Source organism: Cervus elaphus, chromosome 4 (genome assembly GCF_910594005.1).
Source record: "Cervus elaphus chromosome 4, mCerEla1.1, whole genome shotgun sequence".
NCBI classification, from domain to species: Eukaryota; Metazoa; Chordata; class Mammalia; order Artiodactyla; family Cervidae; genus Cervus; species Cervus elaphus.
Window position 1 is genome coordinate 19,267,870 of NC_057818.1, and position 25,344 is coordinate 19,293,213.

The 25,344-nt window shown below is 49.3% G+C and overlaps 1 protein-coding gene across 1 annotated transcript in view; it reads left to right on the top strand.

Moving 5' to 3' along the window:
- Positions 1-22,759, top strand: part of LOC122692720 (atherin-like) — a 75,014-nt gene extending 52,255 nt beyond the window's left edge. Inside the window, exons 3-4 of the mRNA XM_043900565.1 lie at positions 18,583-18,639; positions 20,869-22,759. Of these exons, the coding sequence (XP_043756500.1) occupies positions 18,583-18,639; positions 20,869-21,003 (192 nt within the window). The 3' untranslated portion in view covers positions 21,004-22,759. The remainder of the gene's footprint in view (positions 1-18,582; positions 18,640-20,868) is intronic.
- Positions 22,760-25,344: the final 2,585 nt, after the last annotated feature.

A 25,344-nucleotide genomic window follows, 5' to 3' on the forward strand; every position in this document is an offset into this window, starting at 1 on the left:
CTGGGAAATACATCAGGAGAGGTGGTATTGTGGTGGTATCAGGATTCCAGCTTCCCTTTGGGATATAATTCACAGCAGACTTGTGAATGGTTATCATGTACCAGACTCTGGCAGGTTCTGGGGGACCAGGTGAAGGAGGTAATGTTGCTAGCAGAATGAGCTGACATCAGCCACAGCTGTTCTAAGCCCACCTGCATGTTATAATCCCCTAGGGGTCTACTGTGTATACCTAGGCCGAGCTGCCTCCCAGACCAGTTGAATCAGAACTTCCAGGTCTATGGCCAGGGGCTTATACACCCATATATTTTTAAGCCCCAAGTTCTGGGCAGCCAGAGTTGAAACCCACTGATCTCGAAGAAGGATGGATGCATAAAGAAAGAACCACAGGCAGTGGGACAAGGGCCATAGTAACACCTGGTATCTTTGCACCAGAAAATGACAATCATTTCTCTGTGGTGCAAAACTCCAACTCAGAAATGTTTTCCAAGGTCAAGAGGCCAGATGACCTGGTATCATACAACACATAAATGTTGCATGTATTCACTCCCTCCCCCGCCAAACTGATAAAAAGTGGCAGATACCATTAGTCAAATGATTATTTTTTGTACATAGGCTCAAATGAGTGATTTTATTTTTCTGTGTAAGCCAAGAATTGGATAAAGTATCTTTAATCAAATAAAGAAGCAGCATCTTTCCCAACTGGTAGACATGAGAGAAAGGAAAATATGAGCATCCACAGGGTAGCCATGAAAGGGAAGGAATTAACATGTCCTCTAAAATTATTTTAAAGGGTCAGAATTTCCTGAAGTGTGGTGGTGGATGTGATCTGAAACTCCCTCAGATTACCTGTGCCTTTGATAGAGGGCATTAAAATGTTTAGACTGAGGGGGGAAAGCTAATCTTTCCAGGTAATTAATGGAGATTTATGTTATTCAGCTGAAGATCAGTCTTTCCTTTTTTCTCCCTGAATATAGGTGAAAAGAACAGGAAAGTGAGAATGATTTTTAAAAAGCTAAATTGTTGTTCAGAGTGGCACTTCTGAGTGCCTTGGTAAAATATTTCTGTCTGGTGTGTGAGTGATAAACTGAGTTTTATTTTTTAAAAAAGCAATCTTTGCAATCCAGTAGGCTTTTCACAGGTCTTCCCAGGTGGCTCAGTGGTAAAGGATCCACCTGCAATGCAGGAGACATGGGTTTGGTCCCTGGGTTGGGAATATCCCCTAGAGAGGGAAGTGGCAACCCACTCCAGTATTCTTGCCTGGGAAATTCCATGGACAGAGGAACATGGCAGCTATAGTTCATGGGGTCTCAAGAGTTGGACATAGCAACTCAGCATGAGGCCCTTCAAAAAAGTAAACCAGTGTGTTCTCAAAAAGTCTGTAAGCAGAGTGTCTAAGCCTTCCTGTTAGGCCCTCCTTCCTCTAACACACTCTCCGCTCCTCTGCTCACCAAGAAGACACAAGTTTCCGTCAAAGCATAAGTTCAGGTGGCGCCTGACACTGGGAAGAAAGCCCTTCTCCCCATATCCATCCTCAGACCCTGCTTCCTTGAATATTATGGTGACCAACAATTGATGATCTTCAGAAATGCTCATAGTTTCAGAGAAGCCCTATTCTTGAATGTTTAAAGAAACAGACACTTTAAAAAGTAGAGGTAGGACCAGGGAGAGCAGCAGGAAAGAAGCCAGGCACATCCGGCAGCCTCTTGGCCAGAACGAAGGTGACCAACGAGCGCAGGTGGAGAGAAGGCTGGTCCCTTAGCAGTGGCGCCCCGAGGACACACCCCTTCCTGCACGGCAGCGGGTCTCAGTCCTGGCTGCACGCTGCAGTCGCCTGGCGCGGGGGTGGGCATGGCTAGAAGAGTGCTGACGCCTGAGCCCCCTGCCCAGCGATCCACGGGGGAGGACAGCGGGGTAGGTGCATTCAGAAAAGCTCCCAGGGGGATCTAAGTAGCATTCAGGATTGGGAACCACTGATGTAGTCCCAGATTAGTGACCGAAATGGGTAATCAGGGAAGTAACGTTGGTGGTACACTCTGCCAAGCTCAAGGTCTTAGCATGTCCCGGGGTCAGCAAAGGGCAAGGACTGACTGTGAAGGGAGACGCTTTAGCAGGAAACGTTAAAGACGTCTGTATCGGAGCAGATGTCCCCTTCCTTCTGTGACTTCCTGACTGCTTCTTGCCCTGCAGAAACCGCATCGAGCAGGACAGACATCACTGTCAGATAAATGCCTGGCTTTCAGGTCCCTCCTGGAGTTAATGACATTATGGTGAGGAAAAAACACTTGCAGATGAAGTCAGTACTTGAGAGAGGGTCAGGGGCTGGGCAATAATGGGCCCGGGTGGCTCCACCTCAGAGGAGGGGCGGTGAGGGAGGTCTGTGCTAAGGTCAAGGGCAGTTGAGAGACCACAGGCTGGTGCTGGCCAGGGCTCCCAGGTACAAAGACCCCAGAAACCTCTGGCAGGTGATTCACACCATCATCCCCTACAGTGTTCCCAGAAGGAAACTGGGGCAGGGAGCAGGGCGGGGAAGGGGAGGAAGCCAAACCAGTTTGGTGAAATCCAAAGCAGTTGAGGTGAAATCCCAGATGCAGCCTGGTCACGAGAGGGGCTTAGGCACAAATGGCATCCTGGGGTTTGTCCAGCGTTGGGACAGAGGATGTGAGGCTTGTGTGTTTTCACAGGGACTGGACACTGGCTAAAGGCCACCTTGGGTGCTTCAGGCTCTCTGCAGAAGGGGTGCAGCTCTAAGGCACAAGGAGCATCCCCAGAAGGTCACAGGTGGGAAAGGAGCCTGTAGAAGCTGGGAGACGGGTGCACAGTTGATTAAGGGACCTGGGAGGTCTGGGCTAGAACTGCCAGCATTTGCTACACAGGCCACAGCATTGTCTCCTAAATCCATTAGCTTAGTGCCCTGTGTGTCTGTCAGCAAGCAATAGAGCGTATTTCTTTATTTTAATTAATCTTTATTGGAGTACAGTTGTTTCACCATATAGAGCCTATTTCTACATTTTCCTCCTCTGGTTCATTAGATTTCCTCTCAAGACCTTTCTCTTGCTCACTGCCCATTCCCTTGTTGTCTTTGTTTTGCGTCTCTTGCTGCCATCAGGGTGGAAATTCTAGAAGGTGAGGGGGAGAACGTGACTAAAGCAAATGGGATAAGGATGCCACTTTAACTTGCTCCTTAATTAGGATGCTCCTGGGAGCCAAAGACCAGATGTCCAGCCAAGGGGCTTCATAATGGGAGACCTCCTCACACACGAAGAAGCCTGGCAGTGGGTGACCCAGGTTTGACCCAGGTGTTCAACAGTGTCAAGGCTCTGAGTAAGGGTGTGATGCTGTGATTGAAGAAATATGTTATTTGGTCCTGTTTCTGGCTCAGAACTCCTAAAACTCTTGGAATCTCCCAAGAAATAAGAGCAATAAAGATGCCTTGTTATGTTAGTGAGGATGGAGGCTGGTTGCCAGGAGAACCACAGCCCCAACCCCATCCCCACCCCTAACCTCCTAGGAGGGCAGAGAGTCTGGAGATGGATTGTAGTCTCCTAAGGTCAGTGAATTAATCAACCTTGCCTACATGATGAAGCCTCCACAAAAACCCAGAAGGTTGGGGTTCAGAGAGCGAGCACATGGGAATTTGGGGAGAGTGGTGTGCCCGGAGAGGATTTGGGAGTCCCCTGCCCTTTCTCATGCCTTGCCCGGTGCATCTCTTCTGTCTGACTATTCCTGTATTTTTTCCTTTTATAATAAACCTGTAATCTAGTAAGTAAACTGTTTTTCTGAGTTTTTTGAGCCACTCCAGCAAATTAACGGAACCCACGCAGGGGGTGTTTGGAACTTCTGACCTACAGCCAGTCAGGAGCAAGCTGGGCTGTACTTGGCATCTGAAGTGGGATGTGAGGCAGCCTTGGAGGACGGAGACCTGTGGGATCTGATTCTGATGCAGCATCAGAAATTATGGGACACACGCCTGGTGTCAGGGTATTGCTTGATTGTGTGGGAAACCCCCAAGCTTCCCCAGTGGCCCAGCGGTAAAGAATCCGCCTGTGGTACAGGAGCCACAGGAGTTGCAGATTCAATCCCTGGCGGAGGGCGTGGCATCCCAGTCTAGTATTCATGCCTGGAAAATCCCGTGGACAGAGGAGACTGGCAAGCTACAGTCCTTGGGGTCACAGAGTCAGACGTGACTAAAGTGACTTAGCAGGCGTGTGCACATGGAAAACCCCACACCCACTGGATTTGGGCACAGAATTGTAACGGGCTGCTCTGCCATCCACTTGGCCTTCCCTCCGTCGTGGTGGCAGCATGGGTGCAGTAGCCTCTGGCATCACGTCTATTGACTTACAAAAAAAATGCACAACATGAGAGCTGCGAGTTAAATTTTATTTGGGGCAAAATGAGGCCTGCAGCCCCAGGAAACAGCACCTCTGATAGCTCTGAGAGACTGCCCCAGAGCCCAGGAGCCAGTCAGTTTATATGGGATTTTGGTGAAGAGGTGCTATGTTTAGTCGCTCAGTCGTGTCCGACTCTTTGCATCCCCATGGACTGTAACCTGCCAGGCTCCTCTGTCCATGGACTTCTCCAGGCAAGAATACTGGAGTGAGCTGCCATGCCCTCCTCCAGGGGATCTTCCTGACTCGGGAAGCGAACCCAGGTCTCCCGCACTGCAGGCAGATTCTTTACCCTCTGAGCCACCAGGGAAGTCCCAGAATACTGAAGTGGGTAGCCTATCCTTTCTCCAGGGGATCTTCCTGACCCAGGAATTGAACCGGGGTCTCCTGCATTGCAGGCGGATTCTTTACCAGCTGAGCCACCAGGAGAATAGGAAGTACATGCAATCAAGCACATATTTTTCCAGAAGGTTTCTACTAGTCTCATGAAGCTTTTTCCTCGGCACGAGGAACAGTCTTCACCATGAAGGATTTTGGTACTTCTCTAGAAAATATTTCCCAAAGATATAAGAATTGGGCTCATAAAATCAGCTCCTGAAAATACCTATCCGAAGTCCCCCTGCCCCACCCACCCACCCCCGAGGAGCACGGAATGCCTCATTTCTGCCGTCCACCCTGAACTCCTTTCGGGGGGTGTTGAAAATCAGCAGCTGCAGCAGCACATGATTTAATCCAGGTGAAGGGTTGGCCAGGACGATGTCATTTTCCTGTGACTTAGCCCTAGGAGAACTGAAAGAAATGAGTATCTGCCTGCCCATTGCTGGAGAAGGAGGGAGCTGGTCATTCTCTGGTCTCTGTGTATCCATCCTCTGCCGTGCTCCCAGCTTCATGCCCTTGGAGGCTGATACCCATGGATTTCATCATCGGGCTCTGTCCTTGGCATCTGAGTGGGTTCAGCCTGCAGGAGGCACCAGGAAGAGACAGGAGGGAGCAGGAAGAGAAATGGGGCTTTTCTTCCCTCCACTCCATCCCTGCCAGGCCCCAGTGTGCCCTGACTGCCCTTCCCTGCTAAGGGCCAAGGGCAGAAAGACACTGCCTTTGGTGGCCTCCTGAGGTACTGTTCCACCTTTTGTACTTAGATCTACAGTCCAGTTTTACGTGGCTTTTCCTCCTGCTTTTTATTTTGAACGTTTTCAAATCTACTGAAAAGTTTAGAATAACTTAATAAACACTCATGCCCTTCAGCTAGATTCCCCAGTGGTTAATGTTATATCACATTTTCCTTATGTCTCTCAATATGTAGATATAGATATAAATAGATGGAGATATACACATAGACAGATAATGCATTGAGCTGTGCAATTTTGGATTTTGCTGAACAATTTGAATGTTTTAGACATCTTGACATTTCACTCCTAAACATGTTGGCATGTGTCTCCTAAGGATAAAGACGTTAACATGACCTTAGACATTAACTAACACGTTAGTTAATGAATTAACTAGCATTAATTCAATAATATCACCCAATTATTTATGTTTTCCTTAAAAAATACTTTCTTGATAATCTTTTCATTTAATAGTGCTTTGCAGCTGATAAAGCACTTCTACCAGCATTATTTCATTTCTTACCCACAGTCACCATCTGAAGCAACTGTTATCATCCCCATCTTAGAATCAAAAAAAAAAAAAAAAATCAAAGAGGCTAATGACCTACCAAAGATCACACAGCATGCATGGGATTCAAGTGTAGGCCTTCCAAATCCAAATTCCACACACTTTTCATGACATTACACCTCGTTTTGGACAGAGTTTAGAAAAAGTCAGTTTTTCTAGAACTTATGCCCTAAAACATTTCCCTTATTCCCTCTCCTCAAAAAACTTTCTCATTCACCAAAAATAATGAGGATGCCTTTCTCCAGCTTCAAATAGCAATACTTTAAATGTGCTGGTTATCCACCCTGGCCTCTGCTTGATATGGAAAAGACGTTAGGCAACACGTTCGAACACTGCATTTAATTTAAGCTAGCGTGATCGATTACATAGTATTTCTTAACTGCATTATGCTTGATTCACCCCTTCCTTCCCTGGGCACAGAGGGAAAGAAAGCTTCTCTCCTGGATGAGGAGAGCCTGGTTTACACTGCCCACGAAGCGGGGCAGGGCACGTGTCCTTGACACCCAGCCAGGGCAGAGTCTCGGACTTCCTGCTACCAGATCGCTTCCCGAGGACCTCTCCAGTCAGGGCTTTTCTCTCCTTCGTGGTTGTCACTGCGCTGCTCCAAGCCACCTCACCTCAAGCTGGGAGCCTGCAGCAGCCCCTCACCTAGTCTACCCTCCATCTCCCTTCGCCTCCCCTCCCCTCCGCTCCCAGGCTCACCAGTGATGAGAGAATAAAGCTCAAAGCCTGCGCTGTCCCGCCTCCTGGCTTGGGCTCCCACTGACCTCGCTGCCTCATCTCCTATCATGCACCGCTCCCCACCCCTAGTTCATGCCAGGCCAGCCTTGTTTTCCTCAAACAAGCCTGGGTCCCTGCCCACGGTCTGTCTACCTGCTTTTTTCTCTCGGTCTGTAATGCATCCCCATTTCCACCTCCAGCTGCCCAATTGTTCATCCTTCAAACCTCACCCTTCAACCTTAGTTTAAAGACCCAGCTCTCAGCCCCACAGCTAGATCTGCCCCCCAGATGCCTGCATCACATTCTGTGCTTTTCCTGCATGTATCCTGCCATCTTCACATAGTAAGTGTCCAACAAATTGGTCAGTGATGGAATCCTCCCAGTTCCTCTCGAGAAAGTAGTGAGGTCCATGGGACAAATAGAGAGAGTAGCAGTGACATATATTCACCACTGTGTGTAAAATGGACAGCTAGTGGGGAGTCACTGTGTAACACAGGGAGAGCAGATCAGTGCTCTTTGGCGACCGAGAGGGGTAGGCCGGGGGGTGGCAGGAGGAAGGCTCAAGAGGGAGCGTGTATATGTGTATTTATAGCTGATTAATGTTGTTGGTGGCAGAAGCCAACACAACATTGTAAAGCAGTTATCCTCCAATTAAAAGTAAAAGAAAGAGGGGCATCTCTGGTGGTCCAGTGGGTAAGAATCTGCCTTGCAATGCAAGAGATGGTGGTTCAGTCCTTGGTCCGGGAAGATCCCACATGCCACAGAGCAACAAAGCCCGTCTGCCACAACTACTAAGCCTGAGCTCTAGAGCCGGGGAGCCACAACTCCTCAGGCCCGTGTGCCTAGGGCCTGCGCTCCGCAACAAGAGAAGCCACCGCAATGAGAAGCCCGTGTGCTGCAACTAGAGAGCAGCCCCCGCTAGAGAGAGCACAACAGTGAAGACCCAGAACAACGAAAAATAAAAAAAGCATAAATCTTTGAGAAAACAGCGGTGAGACCCAGAGAGGAGGGGTGACACCTAAAGTCAGTGTCAGAGCCCAGCTGAGCCCCAGCCTTTCCCACCCAAAGCCAGGGCCCTCACTGCCTGGGAAGGAGTCCTCCTGCTTTATCCTGGCTCCTCCTTCTGGGAGCGGCCCATCTGCCCTGCCATCATCACAGGGCATGCCCCACTGGAGGGGGGTGGGAGACCTCCTCACCGTCATTCGCATCTGCTCTTCAAATCACAGATGTTCATTCATGCACTTGTTCAGTCCCTTTATTATTCCCATTCACTTATCCACCAAATATTTATTGAGCATAATTACATGTGTGATACTGTGCTATTCATAGGGATACAGGGGTAAGCAAAAGAGACTGCTGCCCTTGCAGAGTCACTATATAGATGGACCAAACCGCATAAACAGACAGTGAGTGTTGAATGGTGGCCAGAGGGAGGTGCAGGAAGGAATCTAGAGGGCAGAGAGACAGAGGAACAGCAGTTCCCACCCAGCATCAACCCTCCCTCTCTCCTAACAGAGCCCTGGCCATTGTGTTCAGTAGCCCACCCCCTCGAATGTCTCCTAAGCCTCTGGAGAAACAACCTCAACCCCCAGGCCCCAGGGTGGCCCTGATTGGTCCAAGGGTAATTCTACCCCCTTTCCAGGGACAGGCTCAGTAAGTAGCATGTGCCCTACATTAGGCCAATGAGACAAAGGTCATCCTGCTAGGGAAGACAGGGACCTGAGAAAGTGTCCCTGCTTTAAAGACAACGGCCCAAGAAGAGATGCCGGCTCAAAGCGCCACAGCCTCCTGTTCCCAGCCTGAGGGTGAAGCCAGCCCCATGCCTGGCTGAGCAGAGAGGTGGAAGAACCAGGTGCGTGGTGCTAATGAATTGTGAGGGTCCTGGAGCCCTCTGATTTCCTGTCCATGTGAGATTTCCTTTTTTTTTCCAATAGTCCATCTAAAGTACCAAAACTGACACAGAGATATTAGCCGTATCTATCAATACTTCCCTCATTGTTCTGTCCCTAAGTGCTACCATAGTGCCTGGAACACAGTAAAGAATCCATAAATAGACATAGGGAATGGATGGTATGTGTAAAGTCAGACTTCTTAGAACAGACAAGGCTTCCCATACAAGTGTCAAGTATGAGGTGCTCCCGGGGGTCCCCTGTGGGGGAAGCAGAAGTAGGCAAGAAGGTGGGGGAGGGGGAGAACAGGAGCAGGATCAGACAAAGCCCCCAGGGCAGTTTCCACCTGATGCCTCAGGGAACTTGACCCAGGGAGCCCACTCCTCAGTCTCTGCCTGGGGACCACTCCAGGGGGATAGAAAATTCAGTCCCCTCAGCTCTCAACTCTCACAGTTAAAGTGGTTCCAGAAGCACAAGAGTGGCACCTGCTGACCACTGGAGGCAAACGTACAGTGAAGCTAGCCGAAGGGTACGCAGGAGTGATGAAAGGGATTGAAGAGGGTCTGGATCTGGTCCAGCAATGGGGGCCACAGGGTAGATGGATGAACAGGCCCAGAGCATGTCCACGACTGAGTCTCAAACAGCAAAACTGAGGCAGTTTTCTGGTCTACAAATGCTCCCACCATATCCCTCTGCTAGCCAGAGGGGTCTTTTCCAGCAGCCCACACAAGGATGGCTAACAGAAGCCCCAACTCTTATTACAATGGAAAACAGTCTTTGCATTTCAAAATTATTGTTGAACTTCTTGAGATTCTTTTTGCAAAACATCAAAAGCCAGATCATAATTTGATGATGAAATATTGATTATGCATCTGTATTTGTATGCAGAGGTCTACACTATGTAGATAGAACACCCACACTGTAATATCTTCTATTTAAGTCAATATGAAGATGGATGTTCCCCCTAGGCAGGTTTTGATAAAATACTTGTGTCGATACAAAGAGACATTAATGCCAATGCAAATCAATACCCGCTTATTGGTTTGGGTTGCTTCTTCTCCACGCAGCAGCCACCCCCAAGAGGGGCTCCAAACACCAGCATCTCTCAGCCCTGTTTGCATATTTCTTCATTTACACCATGTGAGTGGGAAATGTCAGGGGAATGTGGACTGGCAGGGGGCTGCCCACACCCGCTCCTGAATTGAATCGGGAAGGAAATGAAAATAAAAGCAAACACAACCTGTAAACAAATCTGGGAGACACTTTATTACTGTCATTAGAAATGTGCTTATCCTGTCTCCCTTTCAAAAAGAGTAATATCAAAACAGCAGAGGAGCCAAGAATTATCTCCATCCTTGTCTGGTTCTCAGCATACGACAGGAACTAGGTCTCATCTCAACTGTGGACACCTGCTGTGTCTGCCCGTCCAGCACTTGTTGTCACGAAACTCCACGTATTTAGTACTTTCTAAAAATCTCATTTATTCTCTGCCCTCGCCAACCATAAAGTGAGTTCCCAAGGGACTGAGTTTTTCATTTGCTTTGTTCACTGCTATATTTCCAACGTGTGGATGTTGAATTAATTTCTTTCTGCTTCATTCATTCACTCAACAAATAGAGCAACTACTATATGACTTGACTCTACTGGGTCCTTGGTGAAAAAAACATTGTCCCTGATGAAAAAATTTTGGTGAACAAAACAGACGTTCCAGTGGGCTAGAGGACAATAGAGATAGGGAGTAACTACCATGTGGAGTAAGTGAGAAGGCGCTAATTGCTATGGAGCAGGCAGAGGATGAGCAAGCTAAGGACTGAGAATGCTAGGGAGAGGCAGTCCAGTTTTAAATCGGGTGGTCAGGTGCAGCCTCAGAAGGTAGATCTGAGCAAAGCTTTGTGGGAGGTCAAGCTTCCCTGGTAGCTGAGATGGTAAAGAGTCTGCCTGCAATGCAGGAGACCTGGATTCGATCCCTGGGTCAGGAAGATCCCCTGGAGAAGGGAATGGCTACCCACTCCCGTATTCTTGCCTAGAGAATTCCATGGACAGAGAAGCCTGGCAGGCTACAGCCCATGGGGTCACAAAGAGTCAGACACGAACTGAGTGACTAACGCTTTGTGGGAGGTAAAGGAATGGTATACAAGCTGTGGGGCAGAGAAGGAATGGATTTCTGGGCACTTGGAATAGTGCAGATGTCCTAAGGCAAGAGGATGCCTGGTTGGTTTAAGGAACATAAAGAAGGGGGTGGCTAAAATGGATTGAGCAACATTTGGACAGCTGAACTAGATGGAGGATGTTGAGGCTTCTAGGGGCCACCTTGCCCCTAACAGCTGCCACATGGGGAGACCCCATAAACAGAATTATACAGAGTCCCCTGGATCCAGCCATGCCTGAAGCAACCCCTACCCAACATCTTTTCTATGCTTGAACCAATATACTCCTTTTTAAAGTCTCTTGTAACTGCAAGAGTCCTGATAAAAAAACACTCTGAAACCAAGTACCTAGGACACTTGAGTTGCTGTACCAACAGTGGGTCTCAAAGATCCCAGTGGGCTGGCTCAGGGGCGGTGGGAAATCCCGCCTGGGGGAGTGAGGCCTGGGAGCCGCCTGTGCAGGGGAGGCCTGGACACCTGACAAGTGAGAAGGAATCTTTCAAATTTGCAATTTTCAAGTGTCAGAAGGATGCGGCGCCGCTCCTCTGACACTCTGCACATGAGGCAGATTCTCCCCATTTCCATCAACACGTCTAGTGTGCGAGATGCAGCCTTTGCACCCCCATGACCCGGAACCCACAACCGAGAATGAGAACGCCAGGTGTTAGTTTGTCCAGCAAGGTACATTCAAAGGACCAGACAGGCCCTCCTTCCTCAGTTACCAGAGTGGATGCAGTACTTTCAAAGGATTCTATTCAGTTCAGCAGGCGCTTTGAACAGCTTCAAGATGCTGGGGAGTCAGAGAAACACACAGCTTGGTCTGTCCCCTTAGAAGGTAATCTAGTGGGTGAGGGCCCCTTTAATTCATTTCATTCACAGGTCGTGGTTTGGTCGCTAAGTTGTGTCTGATTCTTTGCGATCCCATGGACTGTAACCTGCCAGGATACTCTGTCCATGGGATTTTCCAGGCAAGAATACTGAAGTGGGTTCTCATTTCCTTCTCCAGAGGGTCTTCCCAATCCAGGGATCGAACGCAGGTCTCCTGCACTGCAGGCAGATTCTTTACCAACTGAGCTACCAGGGATATCCCATGCTAAAAGCAAGACAGGGGGTGCTGGGGTAGAAACTCCTGAAACAGGGGAAGGACAGACACTTGCAGATGATACTGGTGTGTGATCACCCCACCATTATTCATTCATCAGAAGTGAAGTGCTTCCTGTGAACCCAGCACTCTTGGGCATTAAAGATACAGCAAAGCAAGATGAGCAAGATCCCCACCCGAATGGAGGATGAAGATAACAAAGTGAAACTAACGTTTTAAAGAAAGGCTTTCTGAAACTGGTAAGTGCAGCAAGAAGAATGTACCAGGAAAATATATTCCAACAGAGAGACACTGGGGAGTGTGGACAAGAGGGAGAAGGCTGAGCTGAGCTGAGCCCACATGCTGGGAAGGAGCCAGTCTGCCAGGGTGCAGGGCAAGTGCTCTAGGCAGAAGGAATGGTGGGTGCAAAGGCTGGAGCAGGAGCAGGCTTGGCACACCTGAGGACCGGAGGCCAGGCTGTGTGACCCGAGCTTAGCTGGCGATGAGGAGAGATGGGAGATGAGGAGAGATGAGAGATGAGGTCAGGGTGAATGGGGCCAGATCATGAAGAGTTCGAGTTTTATTCTAAGTGCCAGCACCTTTATTGCAGGGTGATATTGGCATACTCCCACTCAGATAAATTAACATTCTTGCCTTGGCAGGTCATTTGGGTGGGAACAAGAAATGTACCCAGCAGTGCAGAAAGAAGAGAGGAGGGTTCTACAAGTTCCCAAGATACGGACAGTAGTCCCTTGTATTGTTGTTGGGTTTTGTTATTTTCTTAGGAGAAGAAAGCTGCAAATAAACAGAGTCCAAGACTGAAACTGAGGGGCCACAATAGAAGAGAGAAACACAACGCCCGTCATAAAATGAGCCAGGCAGGAGCAGTTCATCCCCCGCAGGGGACACGGGAGGGAGGGGGGCGCCTGGAAGGACGTGGGGACGTTGGGCGCCGGGAGGTAGGAGAGTGTGCCTGGTCTGGGAGGCAGCAGCATGGCCAGGAAGATCAGGGTAATGGCTGGGATTGAGGGTGAGAGAGGAGACCAGGCTGCTGGCAGCAGGTTTCAAAGTTAAATGGCTGCAGTGGGTCTTGTGTAGCCCCCTGGGCTTCTCTCCTCCTTGGGGAGCGTTAGTCCTGGGCCCAGGGGAAGTCTCACCAGGCTCCTGCTCAGCACGCGGGCTGTGGCAGTGGCAGGCTGCAGGGTGAGGTCCCGGGCTCAGAGCAGATCACACGTCTAGTCCTCGCCAGCAGCTGCTGTGTTCTCGGCAGTGGGAAAAGCATAAAAGACGTTCATTTTTCTGGAGCGGCTACAGTGATGAGCAGAGGGAAGTGACTGGAAAGGTCAGACAGGGCCTTCACCTACTCAGCTCATAAACTGAGCTGTACCCAGACTGCAGAGCCAGAGGCGAGATCAGACCACCCTGGGGATGACTTTTCCTGCTCCGGGTCCCTGGCCCCCTGACTCAGCTTTCTGAACAGGGCGGGCTAAGAGGAGCTATGCCTCTAGAGTTCAAGGGCCAGGTGCCTTAGAAAGGCAGGATAGGGCTGTGGCCAAGAGAATGGGCTCTGGTGTCAGAATGACATCAGTTCAAATACAGAATGGCTGTCATCCTAACTTGAGGTGGGCGCCATTGAGGCTGAAACCCACTGATACTACAAAAGGAGGCCAGCCGCATGAAGAAGGAGCCAGTGCTCCCCCATACTAAGAGAAGTTTCACTGAACCCCACCAAGCAGGTAAGAACTGCAGCAACTTGAGTATCTCAGGGAGGTTCCCTGCTAGCAGGTCAAGTGGAGGGCAGAACCCAAAGGTAAAGCATTAGTGGGTTGCTTCCAGCAATGGACAGAAGGGGTCTCCATTCCTGAAAGGGCCTGAATAAAACCTCCCAGAAGTTATATCCCAACAGCCATCATAGTTTGAAGACAATGCCATTAAAATTATGAATTCCCTAACTCTAGTTTTATACCCACCAAACATCCTTCTTATTTAAAATCAGCTTCCTATGTCATGTGCGAGAGAGTGTTGACAGAAAAGGAGGCAACTATTTTCCTTGGCCAGCATGTTTTCATTAATAAACCAGTTTTCCAGTCTCTCTCTCTGTGTCACTTGCCACATCCTTTGTGAGGGGAGTAGTATGGATTGTACATTCCATATCCCAGGTGTACATTAAACTAAATGCCAGGGGATGTCCCTACAGTTCCGATTCCCAAGGTCCATGCAGCTTCTCCACAACAACTTCCTCTCCTTCCTCTTCTCCCAGGCCATTCTGCTCCCCCACTCCAGGTATATCAGAGCTCAACAGAGTCAGGTCAGGGCTTGAAGGATCCTGAGAGCCCACTGAAAGTGATGACTCCTGCACTGAGGTTCACAGAAGTAGCATTGGGTTCCATGAATTCCTGGCAAAAATTCAGAAAACCTAAGGGAATCCACACATTAGCCGATAATGAGGCCACACAGACTAACTAAAGCATCAGCCACCTCATTAAACTGGGAAGCTTAATACTGTTTTTATTGCACAATCACTTCTAAATGTCTTTTATTAATAAAATTGGGGAAATGAATTAGTTATTCCTTAATAGGCGCAGTGTGTTTAGTTGACAAAATCTTTACAAAGAAGAGGATCCACGAGTGGTGAGAATACCAAACGGTGTCCTTTTTCAATGGGGTCGGAAAAAATCGAGTTGCCACCAACCACCCACCCCCCACCCCATTTTACAAATGAAGAAACTACAGGAACCAAAAAAAAAAAAATACTTGCCCTCAAATTTCTATTTCCGTTAGATGTTAGAAAATTCTGTAACTCTTTGTAGCCTATAGCAGCTAGAATCATGAGAGGCAGTCTCTTTAGAATCTGTTCACTTTTTTCCTCTTAATCCCCTCAAACCTCAGTGAACGATAGAGCTGACCCTTGAAGTCAGTATTCACGTGTGAATTGTCCTCAGTTCACCTGCTATTCTTGGTGAGAGGGGAGGGAGGGGATGAGATGGTTCAATAATTTTTAAGTAGGGAGGGAAAGGATGTAAAACGACACCCTTACTGCACCAGGGGTTTCTCCACATTATTTAATCTCCACAACACTCTCATGAGGAAAGTATAGTTTTCTGTTTTACAGATAAGGAAATTAACATTTGGAGAGGTTAAAAGACTTTCCAAGGGAACAAATGTTTAGAAGTAAAGCCCAGTTCTCAGGTTTAAGTCAGGGTGGTTCGGTGACAAGGCTCTTTAAACCCCACTGGATTCAGCACCAGGGACAGAGGCGGAGCCCCCAGAGTCTTCACTGGGCAAGGACTGGGGACAGAGAGGGTGCGAAGGTGGGTGCTGAGTCCCAGGGACGAGCTCTAACTACAGACATGTGAGAACGACAGGAAGGGGGCCAGGGCCAAGAAAAGAGTCATCATCATCATCTCTTCATGTCTGCATCAGACTGCTCTTTTTAGAACCATTTTCTGTTCTCCTGCCAACCACTGAAGCTAGGACAAGCATTGTCCCTGTAAGATGCCATTCCCAGACTGCCACCCAGAGTTTTTATAAAACACAGATGGATCCACGCATGGAAAAGTTATCTGACATTCATAAAAATCCACTGTTAAGGAAACAACTGTAACAGATCAACTCCAAATTCCCAGTGACTTAACACAGTCTAGCTTGTGCAGAGCCCCAAGCAGGAATTCCTGGTAGCCATGAAGCTCACTTCCAAGAGTGATTCTGGTACCCAGGGTCCTTCCTCCTTGTGGCTCTGCCACCTTACACCACAGCTTCTGAAGTTCCCATGTTTATCTGCATCAAGCCAAAACGAAAAATCATGAGGAATACCTAGGGAGGTTTTCATAAGCTGAGTCTGGAAGTGGTACACATCACTTCTGCTCACATTCTATTCATTGGAACCAAGCTCATGGCCTCACCTATTTACAAGAGGTTATAGGAGGTGTGGTCCAGCTGTGAGTACAGGAAGATGAGATGAGTCTTTTTTAACAAAGAGCAGTTTCTCATTTCTGTGCTAAGTTGAGAAGCTGTCCAAATCACATGATTCTTAACCCTATTTGAGAGCTTCAGAATGGGAATAAACCAAGAACCAACCATGTAAAACATCTTGACTCCAGGGCTTGTGCTGGATAAATTCCACATGTGGATAATCTTGGAATCCCCTGCTGGGCATCTTGCACCCTCCGTGGTAAAAAGGCAGGAGAAATGACCACAACTAGAGCTTTTAGATCAGACCAGTCAGCCCTAGAGGAAATCAGTCCTGAATATTCAATGGAAGAACTGATGCTGAAGCTGAAGCTCTAATACTTTGGCCCCCTGATGCAAAGAACTGACTCTTTGGAAAAGACCTTGATACTGGGAAAGATTGAAGACAGGAGGAGAAGGGGACGACAGAGGAGGAGATGGTTGGATGGTGTCATCGACTTGATGGACTTGAGTTTGAGCAAGCTCTGGGACTTGGTGATTGGCAGGGAAGCTTGGTGTGCTGCAGTCCATGGGGTCACCAAGAATCGGACACGACTAAGCAACTGAACTGAACTGAGAGCTGTTAGATCATTAGATTACCTAGGAAGATATGTATATCTACATATAGATAGGTAGGTAATCAATCTATACTTCTGGAGATTCTAATTCAGCTACCTGGTGTGGACCTGGGAATGTGTTTTTAACCACAGGGGATGTGTCAGGACTCTTTCTGTTACAAATGTCAGGAATCCAACACACATGCTCTTAAGCAAGAAAGGAAATGCATTGGTCCATGTAACCTCGCAGGGGTGGGACTCCTGTGAGTCATAACTGGATGTAGTCTCAAACAACTTCACTGGGACACCCCAGCTCTCCATCTCTCAACTCGTCTTTTCAGTAGAAGATTCACTTTCAGGCAATCTCCCCTCATGGATCAAGATGGCCAACAGCAGCTCTGGGCATACTGTTTTTTTAATCCACATCTCCAAGAGAACTGCTCTTTCTCAGGAAAAGTTCCATGATTTATCCCTTTGGCACTAGTTGTTCTGGCTTGGGTCCCATGTCTGTCCCTAAACTAGTCATGTCACCTGAAAGATGGTAACCCTCTGACTGTCCAGGTCATGAGCCCGCCCTGAGGTGAGGTCCAATCCATACCACACAGATGGGCTAGTGTGGGGCAGGGTGGTTTCCTGAGGACAAGCAGGGTGCTGTACCCAGAAGAAGGGGCACAGGGAATGGGTGCTGGGCAAGCATCAGCAACATATTCTCATGCACTAGGCTACGGGGGCTCTGAGAGATGCGGGAGCCCTGAGCTTCAGACTCCCCACAGGTCTGTGGGAAGGTCCTCAGAACTAGAGAGGGGTCTCTGCTCACCAAGCTGCCTGATGCCTTCTGCACCCACCCCGGATCCTGTTGCAGTCTCTATACATTGAACACATGAAACCGGGACCACCCTCTAGCCTTCCTTTGTCAGAAGGACAGAAGTACGCTTGGCCCTTTCACCCAGACACTCTCAGCAGCCCTGCCTCAAAAGGCCTGGCCTTCCATACACACCGAGGAAACCAGATCTGAAAGAGACGCGTGCACCCCAATGTTCATCGCAGCACTGTTTATAGTAGTGAGGGCATGGAAGCAACCTAGATGCCCATCAGCAGACGAATGGGTAAGAAAGCTGTGGTGCATATACACAATGGAATATTACTCAGCCATTAAAAAGAATTCATTTGAATCAATTCTAATGAGATAGATAAAACTGGAGCCCATTATACAGAGTGAAGTAAGCCAGAAAGATAAACACCAATACAGTATACTAACGCATATATGTGGAATTTAGAAAGATGGTAACAATAACCCTATATGCAAGACAGAAAAAGAGAAACAGATGTACAGAACAGACTTTTAGACTCGGTGGGAGAAGTCGGGGGTGGGGTTTTCTGAGAGAATAGCACTGAAACAAGTATACTATCAAGTGTGAAACAGACCACCAGCCCAGGTTGGATACGTGAGACAAGTGCTCGGGGCTGGGGCACTGGGAAGACCCAGAGGGATGGGATGGGGAGGGAGGTGGGAGGGGGGATCGGGATGGGGAACACATGTAAATCCATGGCTGATTCATGTCAATCTATGGCAAAAAAACACTACAATATTGTAAAGTAATTAGCCTCCAACTAATAAAAATAAATGGGAAAAAAAGGAAAAAACAAAAGGCCTGGCCCTCTTCCCAGGACCAAGTGTTTGGGTGCCAGCAGCACCAAGGACTTTAGCTGGTGGTGACTTAAAACAGGTTCATGACCTGAGGCCTCTGGGCAACAAAGAACCCATGAACCCCTAAAACTAAAGTCAACACTCAAGTATATGTACATAATATACATGTATGCATCTTTCCACCTGGGGAAAAATAATTGAGAATTTCCATCAGGTTACCCAGAGAGACTAATCCTAAAAAGACAGAGAACCACCATTGTCAGCTATGGCTTCTCTGGGTGTCTGCTTCACGTATTTAATGGTGAAGTTTCATGTCCCATAATACACTTGTTGGAGATGTAGGGAGCTTCTCCAAGCTGTTGGCATGGGCCAACTTCAAATATTCTGTGATCAGTGTTTCCCAAAACAGGTTCCTTAGAAGACAGATTGTTGTGATCTTGTGTCTAGTGAGAGAAACACAAACATTTCATGTTCAAATCAGTTGGGGAAATGCTAGGTTAAATGAGACTAACCAGGCTTCTTTTCTGCAGGACTTCTCAAGAGACTTTAATATTCCAATGTTTTGTGATTCCTCAGAAGCTGTTATGGTAGGCAGTGTTTCCCAAACTCACATAACACAAGCACGGTCTTGAATGAGGATTTTGCTTCTTTTCTTTTTTTTTGCAGCATCCTGTAAAAACATGCCCCTAAACATGAACTCATGGGTTATCCATGTGGGGACCTCCCTGGTCCCCAGGGATGTGTGTTTGTGGTGTGACTTTGAGTTTGTGCTGCTGTGAAGAGGACTGGCAGCATGCATCCAAAAGCTTCAAAGAGGGCGTGGTATGTAGAAGAAGTCATTCTCTGTTCTTTTCCTGAGTCAGAACAAAAAAGAGGCCAGCATGTTTGAGGGACCCCTGGCACCTCTGGATGCCTGTGAGCCATGTAGTGTCGAGAAGAGCAGGGGACTGGAGTCAGCACGCCGGGGAGGGCTCCTGGCTGTGCAATTCAGGCCTGGGTTTAACCCCTCTGAGCCTCAGTCTGTGATCTGTAAGTGTGTGATGTGAGGCCTGGGTGAGCTCATGGAGGGAATGCATAGTGATTGGCACTCAGGAATGCTCACCCATGGGTAACCGAGGCGGAAGACTGTTTGAAACCTGCAGGGCTTCCTTTTCTCTGGCAGCTGCAGGAAATGTCCCAGCGATCGTTACTACCGTCTCCTCTTGCCTTAACCTTCTCCCCCTTGCTCTTGACAGCTCCCCGTTTTCTCCCCTTCAGACTCCTTGGCGGCTGCTCATGCTTGCATGCTAAGTTTCTTCAGTCCTGTCCAACTCTTTGTGACCCCATGGACTGCAGCCCACCAGGCTCCTCTGTCCATGGGATTCTCCAGGCAAGAATACTGGAGTGGGTTGCCACGCCCTCCTCCAGGGGATCTTCCCAACCCAGGGCAGGCGGGTTCTACCTCTAAACCCTGCTGTCCCTTTTTGCTGCCCTCTTGTGGCAGTTGAGGGGGTAGCAATGGGACCATGACCTCTGAGACTGGCTCCCCCCACCTCCCTTGGCAACTCCATTGGCATGGTCTTGGGCCACCAAGCCACGTGGAAATGGACGCAGAGTCCCCCACCGTTGGCTGACACTCAGGCTGCACTTAAGGTCACCCTTGGTGATATGTCACGGAGAGCGAACAAATCCGCACCGTGTCTGTTCTATCAGAGCTTGTTTCTATCTACATCTGTCATTGCTGATTGCATTTGAATGGGTTTAGTCTCTATTTTAAATAAAAGATTTATGCCTTAGCTGTCAGAGCCAGCCTTTATTTGAAAATTTAATCTTGTTTCTAGGAGTCTAGATTAACTTATTAGATTTAGGCGTCCCTCGTGTGTCTCTGAGAGAAAAGGAGAAGATTCTCCTTTGCACACAGCCCTCCACATGCCACGCAGTGGAAGCCAAGAGCTGGGTGGGCTTCACCATCCAGCGAACGAGGCAGGATGGGGGCCACTGTCTGGACAGCTTTATGTGGTATCCTATGTCCAGGGAGTGTTCTTCTGGGTTCATAAGTCTCTGGACCAGCTTCCCAAACATTAGCTGGGACGCCTGCGCTCCCTGCAAGCGTCCTCCACCAAACTCACCCTTTCTCCAGAGTTTTCTGGAAGCCCCGGCAGAGACCCCCAGTGGGAGACCAACAAGTCCACCTTAGCTGTGCCAAGGAGTTCCAAGTTTCCTTCACATCTGTGTTGTATCTTCTGTCCTCTCAGAGCGCTCACCCAACTGACTAGACCACAGGGTCAGAAGGCCTGGGTGTGACCTTGGTCAGCCACCCAACTTTCCTGACCTCGTCTGAAAGGTGGAGGTAATGTTGACGCCATCTCACAGGGCTGCTCGGCCATTGATCGAGAAAGTGGTGGGCGAGGGGGGAGAACTCTTGAGAGCTGCCTTCTCTGAGTTTGTAGCTACTTCAGTAGGTATGGGGTGAGACACACATCCACCTCCTTTGCAAGTGAAGATGCAGCTGCTCCAAAGGAGAGAAGTGTCTGCTTGGGGTCACAGCAAACTGATCGGTAAAGCTGGCCCAGAACCAGGAGTTCTGATCCCCACCCAGGGCCGTGGGCTCTTCCCTCCTCCCCACCCCCACGCCACCCCCATCTCTGTCTTTCTCTCTCCCCCTCCCCCCCTTTCCTTCTCTCCTTGTCTCTCTGCAATGGATGGAATTGTGAATCCCCTAGAATTCCTAGGTTAAAACCCTAACCCCCAGTGTGACTTCATTTGGAGAGAGGTAATTAGGTTAAATGAGGTCATAAGGGTGGGGCCCTAATCTCATGGGACTGGTTGCCTTACAGGAAGAGCCACCCCTGTCTCTGCGTCCCCCAGCACGTGCATACACCAAGGAAGGTCTTGTGAAGCAGTCACAGGGCAGCAGTCTGCAAACCGAGATGAGAGGCGCGGGAATGAAGCCTACCTTGCTGGCACCTTGACCTTGGACTTGCCAGCCTCCAGCCCTGTGAGAAAGTTCTGTTGTCAAGCCACCCAGTCTGCAGTTTTTGTTATGGCAGCCCAAGGAGGCTAATATACTCTCTCTGCCTCTGTAGATGTCTCTCCTGTTTTTCTCTGGGTCTGTCTCTGCCTCTCTGCTCCCTCCCGCCCCGCCGTCCCTGACTTTCCCATAGCACTTTCGCCCTCTGCTGGCCAGTCTCGGGTTAGCAGGCAAGGTGCGGGCCTCGGAGAGGTTCTGTCTCTTCGGGGCAGCATCTTCCCACTCTCCCCGCAGCACACACACCGCACACACTCCCCAGGATGAGAGTCGGATGGCATCTCACCACCCCTTCGTTTGCCCTCCCTCACACCCAATAACCCAACACACCGTCGTCCCTGATACGTGAGCAAACACTTTTTGTTCTAAGCTCCTGAGTCAGGGCCACAACCGACCCATCTCTTTTACCAACTCTGAAGCCCACCTACTCACTCACTGCCCGGCACACAGTAGGTGCTCACTAAATGTTCCTTGAATGAGTAAGGGAAGACACTCATTTATGGGGATTTCATGACTTCTTGTATTTGGGCGGGTAGACTCTGACTGAGGATGGGAACATCCCTTCCTCCTGGTGGAGCCCCCCATACGCACACTGCACATGGCATCTGGGTGGTACCCACGCTCACTGCCTGCACACAGCGCCAAGCAGTGCCCGCCCGGCCTCCAGGTGACGGACGGGGAGCCCCGTCCCCTGCCTCCTTATGTGCCTCCTACCCAGCTCCGCAAGCCAGCCTGGAGCAGGGGACATGCATCTCTTGGTTTGTCACTCGGCAGAACAGCTCAGAGGAAAGGAAGGCGAAGCGACTGTCTCCATAATTCAGCCCCCTCAGCCTGGGAAGGAACTGTTATCTGAGGGGGCTAATGAAGATGAATCTATCCGAGGGGAGAGGAAACCCCAGCTTCCGCTTTCTAGCTTAAAGGCTGCTCCATCACTCGGGTTCCTAAATCAGCCGTGGGAGGCGGGGGTGGGAGGTAAGGGAGTCTCCCGCCCAGCGTGCCCAGCCAGGCTCCTTTCATCCCCATCAGTCCAGGATGCAGGTGAGGGGAGTGAGGAACTCAGCTGGCGCGCACGATTTTCGGGGCGCCACCAGCAGGGTCGCACAGGGTGAGTGTCAGCCATGCTTCCCTTTGCCTCCGGCTCTCCTGCAGCTCAACACTGTGCTGCTCCTGATCTCCTCTTTCACTTTTTCGTAGTTAATTCATTGCGGACTTTTTTTGCAATGAATTTTGATTTTTTTTTTAAATAATGAAAGTGGGGACTTACATATCTGTACATCCGTGTTCTTAGCAGCGTTATCCACAATAGCCAAAGAATAGAAAACAGTGTCCACTGATGGATGAAGGGATATATGAAGTGTGGTATATCCATAATGGAATTGTATTCAGCCTTTAAAAGGGGAGGAGATTCTGACACGTGCTGCAGCATGGAAGAAGCGTCAGGGCATTTTGCTAAGTGAAATGAGCCAGTCACAAGAAGTCAAGTGCTGCATGATTCCACTTACATGAAGTACTTAGTCAAATTTAGAGAGACAGAAGGTAGTTACCCCAGGGGCTGGGGAGAGCAGGGACTGGGAGGTTAGTGTTCAGCTGGGGAAGAGGAGGACATTCTAAAGATGGATGAAGGTGATGCTTGCACAATGTGACTATACTTAATGCCACTGAACTGAACATATAAAATGGTTAAAATGGTAAATGTTTTATATTTTACTACAATAAAAATACTGCATTAAAATATGATTGTTGAGTTTTTTTGACACCTTTTTAAATGTTATGCCTGAATTAAGTACCTTCTGCCTTGTCCGACCCTGAATTCCTCACACTGTCCCTATCTTACACATGGTAGAAAGAGGTTGAGGGATGTTACAGGCCTTCCTAAGGTCACTAAGAAAATTCCAGGTGAGCCAGGAACTTGAAAGCCAAGGGCCCAGCTCCCAGCTAAGGATACAGACCAATAGAGTTTCCCGTGTCTGCCCACCCCCAAGACGCTTCCAGGGAGCTCTCTCGACACCACTGTCCATCTGGAGTCAGCTGTTCCTTGGGTGGAGTCTTATCCCACAAATAAAGGCCTCAGGGGACCCAGAGATCCCATTGCTCAGCCCCAGCCCTCCTCTCTTCTCGTGAAGACCCCTCTCCCATCAGCTCCAACTCTGCTCCTTTGCAAAGAAATCTCTAGGACTGTGGTCAAGTCCCTTTTCACACTCTCTAGCTATGACAATTGGTGCTAATTTTCCCCCAACATCTATCCCCTCTCCTTCTTCAGTAACAGAACCCAAATTTAGCTGGCACAGGTTGCCTGGAATAAAGCCTTCATTTTTTAGCTTCCCTTGCTAGCTGGGGGTACCCACAGGACTTATTTCTGCCCCCAAACCTGGAAAATGAAGCAACATATGCAACTTTGAAGCTGTGTCCTTACAGAGAGCAGCACCCTTTTTCTTCTCTTTTTTTTCCTTTCTGTTGGCTGGAAAGGTGGGCATGATGGCTGGAACCTCTGTTCCATACTAGAGGATGGAGGAGCACGGGATAGAAGGGGGCTAGGTCCCTGACATAGGGAAAGCCAAGCAGCCCTGGCCACCCACCTGCACACTTCTGTGAGAGGTTCAGGTCCCAGCAAGATGCAGACCATATGAGCTCACCCAGCCTCCCCCTCCACAGAGGCAAGGCCTCTCTCTATGTGGATCACTTCCAGTCCCTCCTGGTCATTTCTGAAACATTTCCTAATAAATTACTTTCTCAGGAGTCTTGGGTGCAGAGTCTACTTCTGGAAACCCAACCTATGACTTCCCTCCCTCCTCATTTGATCTTTCACAGCCTGTGTGGTGTCCAGTTAGGCTGTAGTCCAGCTGGGTCCAAGAGTCATTGTGGACCATTCACCACATACTTCTTTAAGTGAGAGGAACTTCTAGCAAGCTTATGCCACTGCTGTGGGAACTTGGGCAAGTCTCTTGGCCCCTCTGGCTTTAGGCTTCCCCTCTGTGAAATGCAGATAAAGCCCAATGAGACAATAGACATGAATGAATTTTGTAAACTTGTAAGAGATATGTTATGGACTGAATGCTTGTGTCCCCCGCCCCACCACATCCAGGTGTTAAAATCCTGACCCTCAATGTGATCGTATTAGGAGGTAGGGCCCTTAGGGAGGGAATTAGATCATGATGGGGTTCGTGTCCTTGTCAGAAGAGCACAAGAGACGCTGTGTTCCTCCTCCCTCTGCTCCCTGCCACGTGAGGACACAGCGAGAAGACGGCCGTCTGCAAACCAGAAAGAGGGTCTCATCAGAGCCCCACATGCTGACACCCTCATCTCAGGATTCCCAGCTTCCAGAGCCCTGAGAAATAAATCTCTGTTCTTTAATCCACTCAGTCTGTGATATTTCTGTTATAGCAGCTGGAGCTAAGACAAGGTACTTACTGAATTATCTGATGGGTGACCAGTCCCATGAAAACCAAGAGTTCCCCCAGATCAATGATGACCCCCAAGCCCCAGATGTTTTTATCCAGGAGTTCTGGCCTCTGACGTTGCTGTAGGGAATGTGACCTGACTGTCCCTTATTCAGGGCAAGGCTGTGGGGACCGAGCTCCTTCCCTTCATACCATCATCACACACTGTCGCTCCCCAGACCCCCCAACCCCACCCTGGCACCGCCTTGGCCCTCGGCCTCCCAGACACCCTGCACCTGCTGCATTCTGCTGACTGTACAGCTGTGTCTCCTCTGGGCTAGGTAGTGACGGGGCCGTGGGACAGCCTCCCACGGCAGCACTCTCAGCAGGGACATAGGTCCCAACCCCGGGTTGGGGATGGGGAGTGGGCAGAGGGCGCTAGAAGGACAGATGGGGAACTGGACGGGAGCAGGACCAACTTCAAAGGGCGGAAACAGGCAGCTCCTTCCTAAGCCGTGAGCAGAGATAAAAGCAGTCATGAGTTATGTGGGCGAACACGTCATAGTTTCCAAAGAGCTTTCTCATCCATTGTGTCTCTTACTCCCAGTGAGAACAAAATGGTTCAGAGAAGGCTGAGATCTCTCCCACAGTCACACAGCAGCCAGAGACAGTGCATCAACCCACTTTAAATAGCCCTCAGAATTTGGAGAACATCCCAGATGCTTGGGCTTTGGGCAACAGATCTGGGGGTGACAAGAAAGAACACTCACCTGCTGTTTCCCAGCAGTGGCCTGGCCCCTTGGGGGAGCCAGGACGGATGCTGGGGTGGAGGGAGGGCATCGTCCAGGGGTTCCAGCTGAGTGCCCCCTCCCAGAAACTAGACCTGGTGCAGTGGAGGGGACATATGT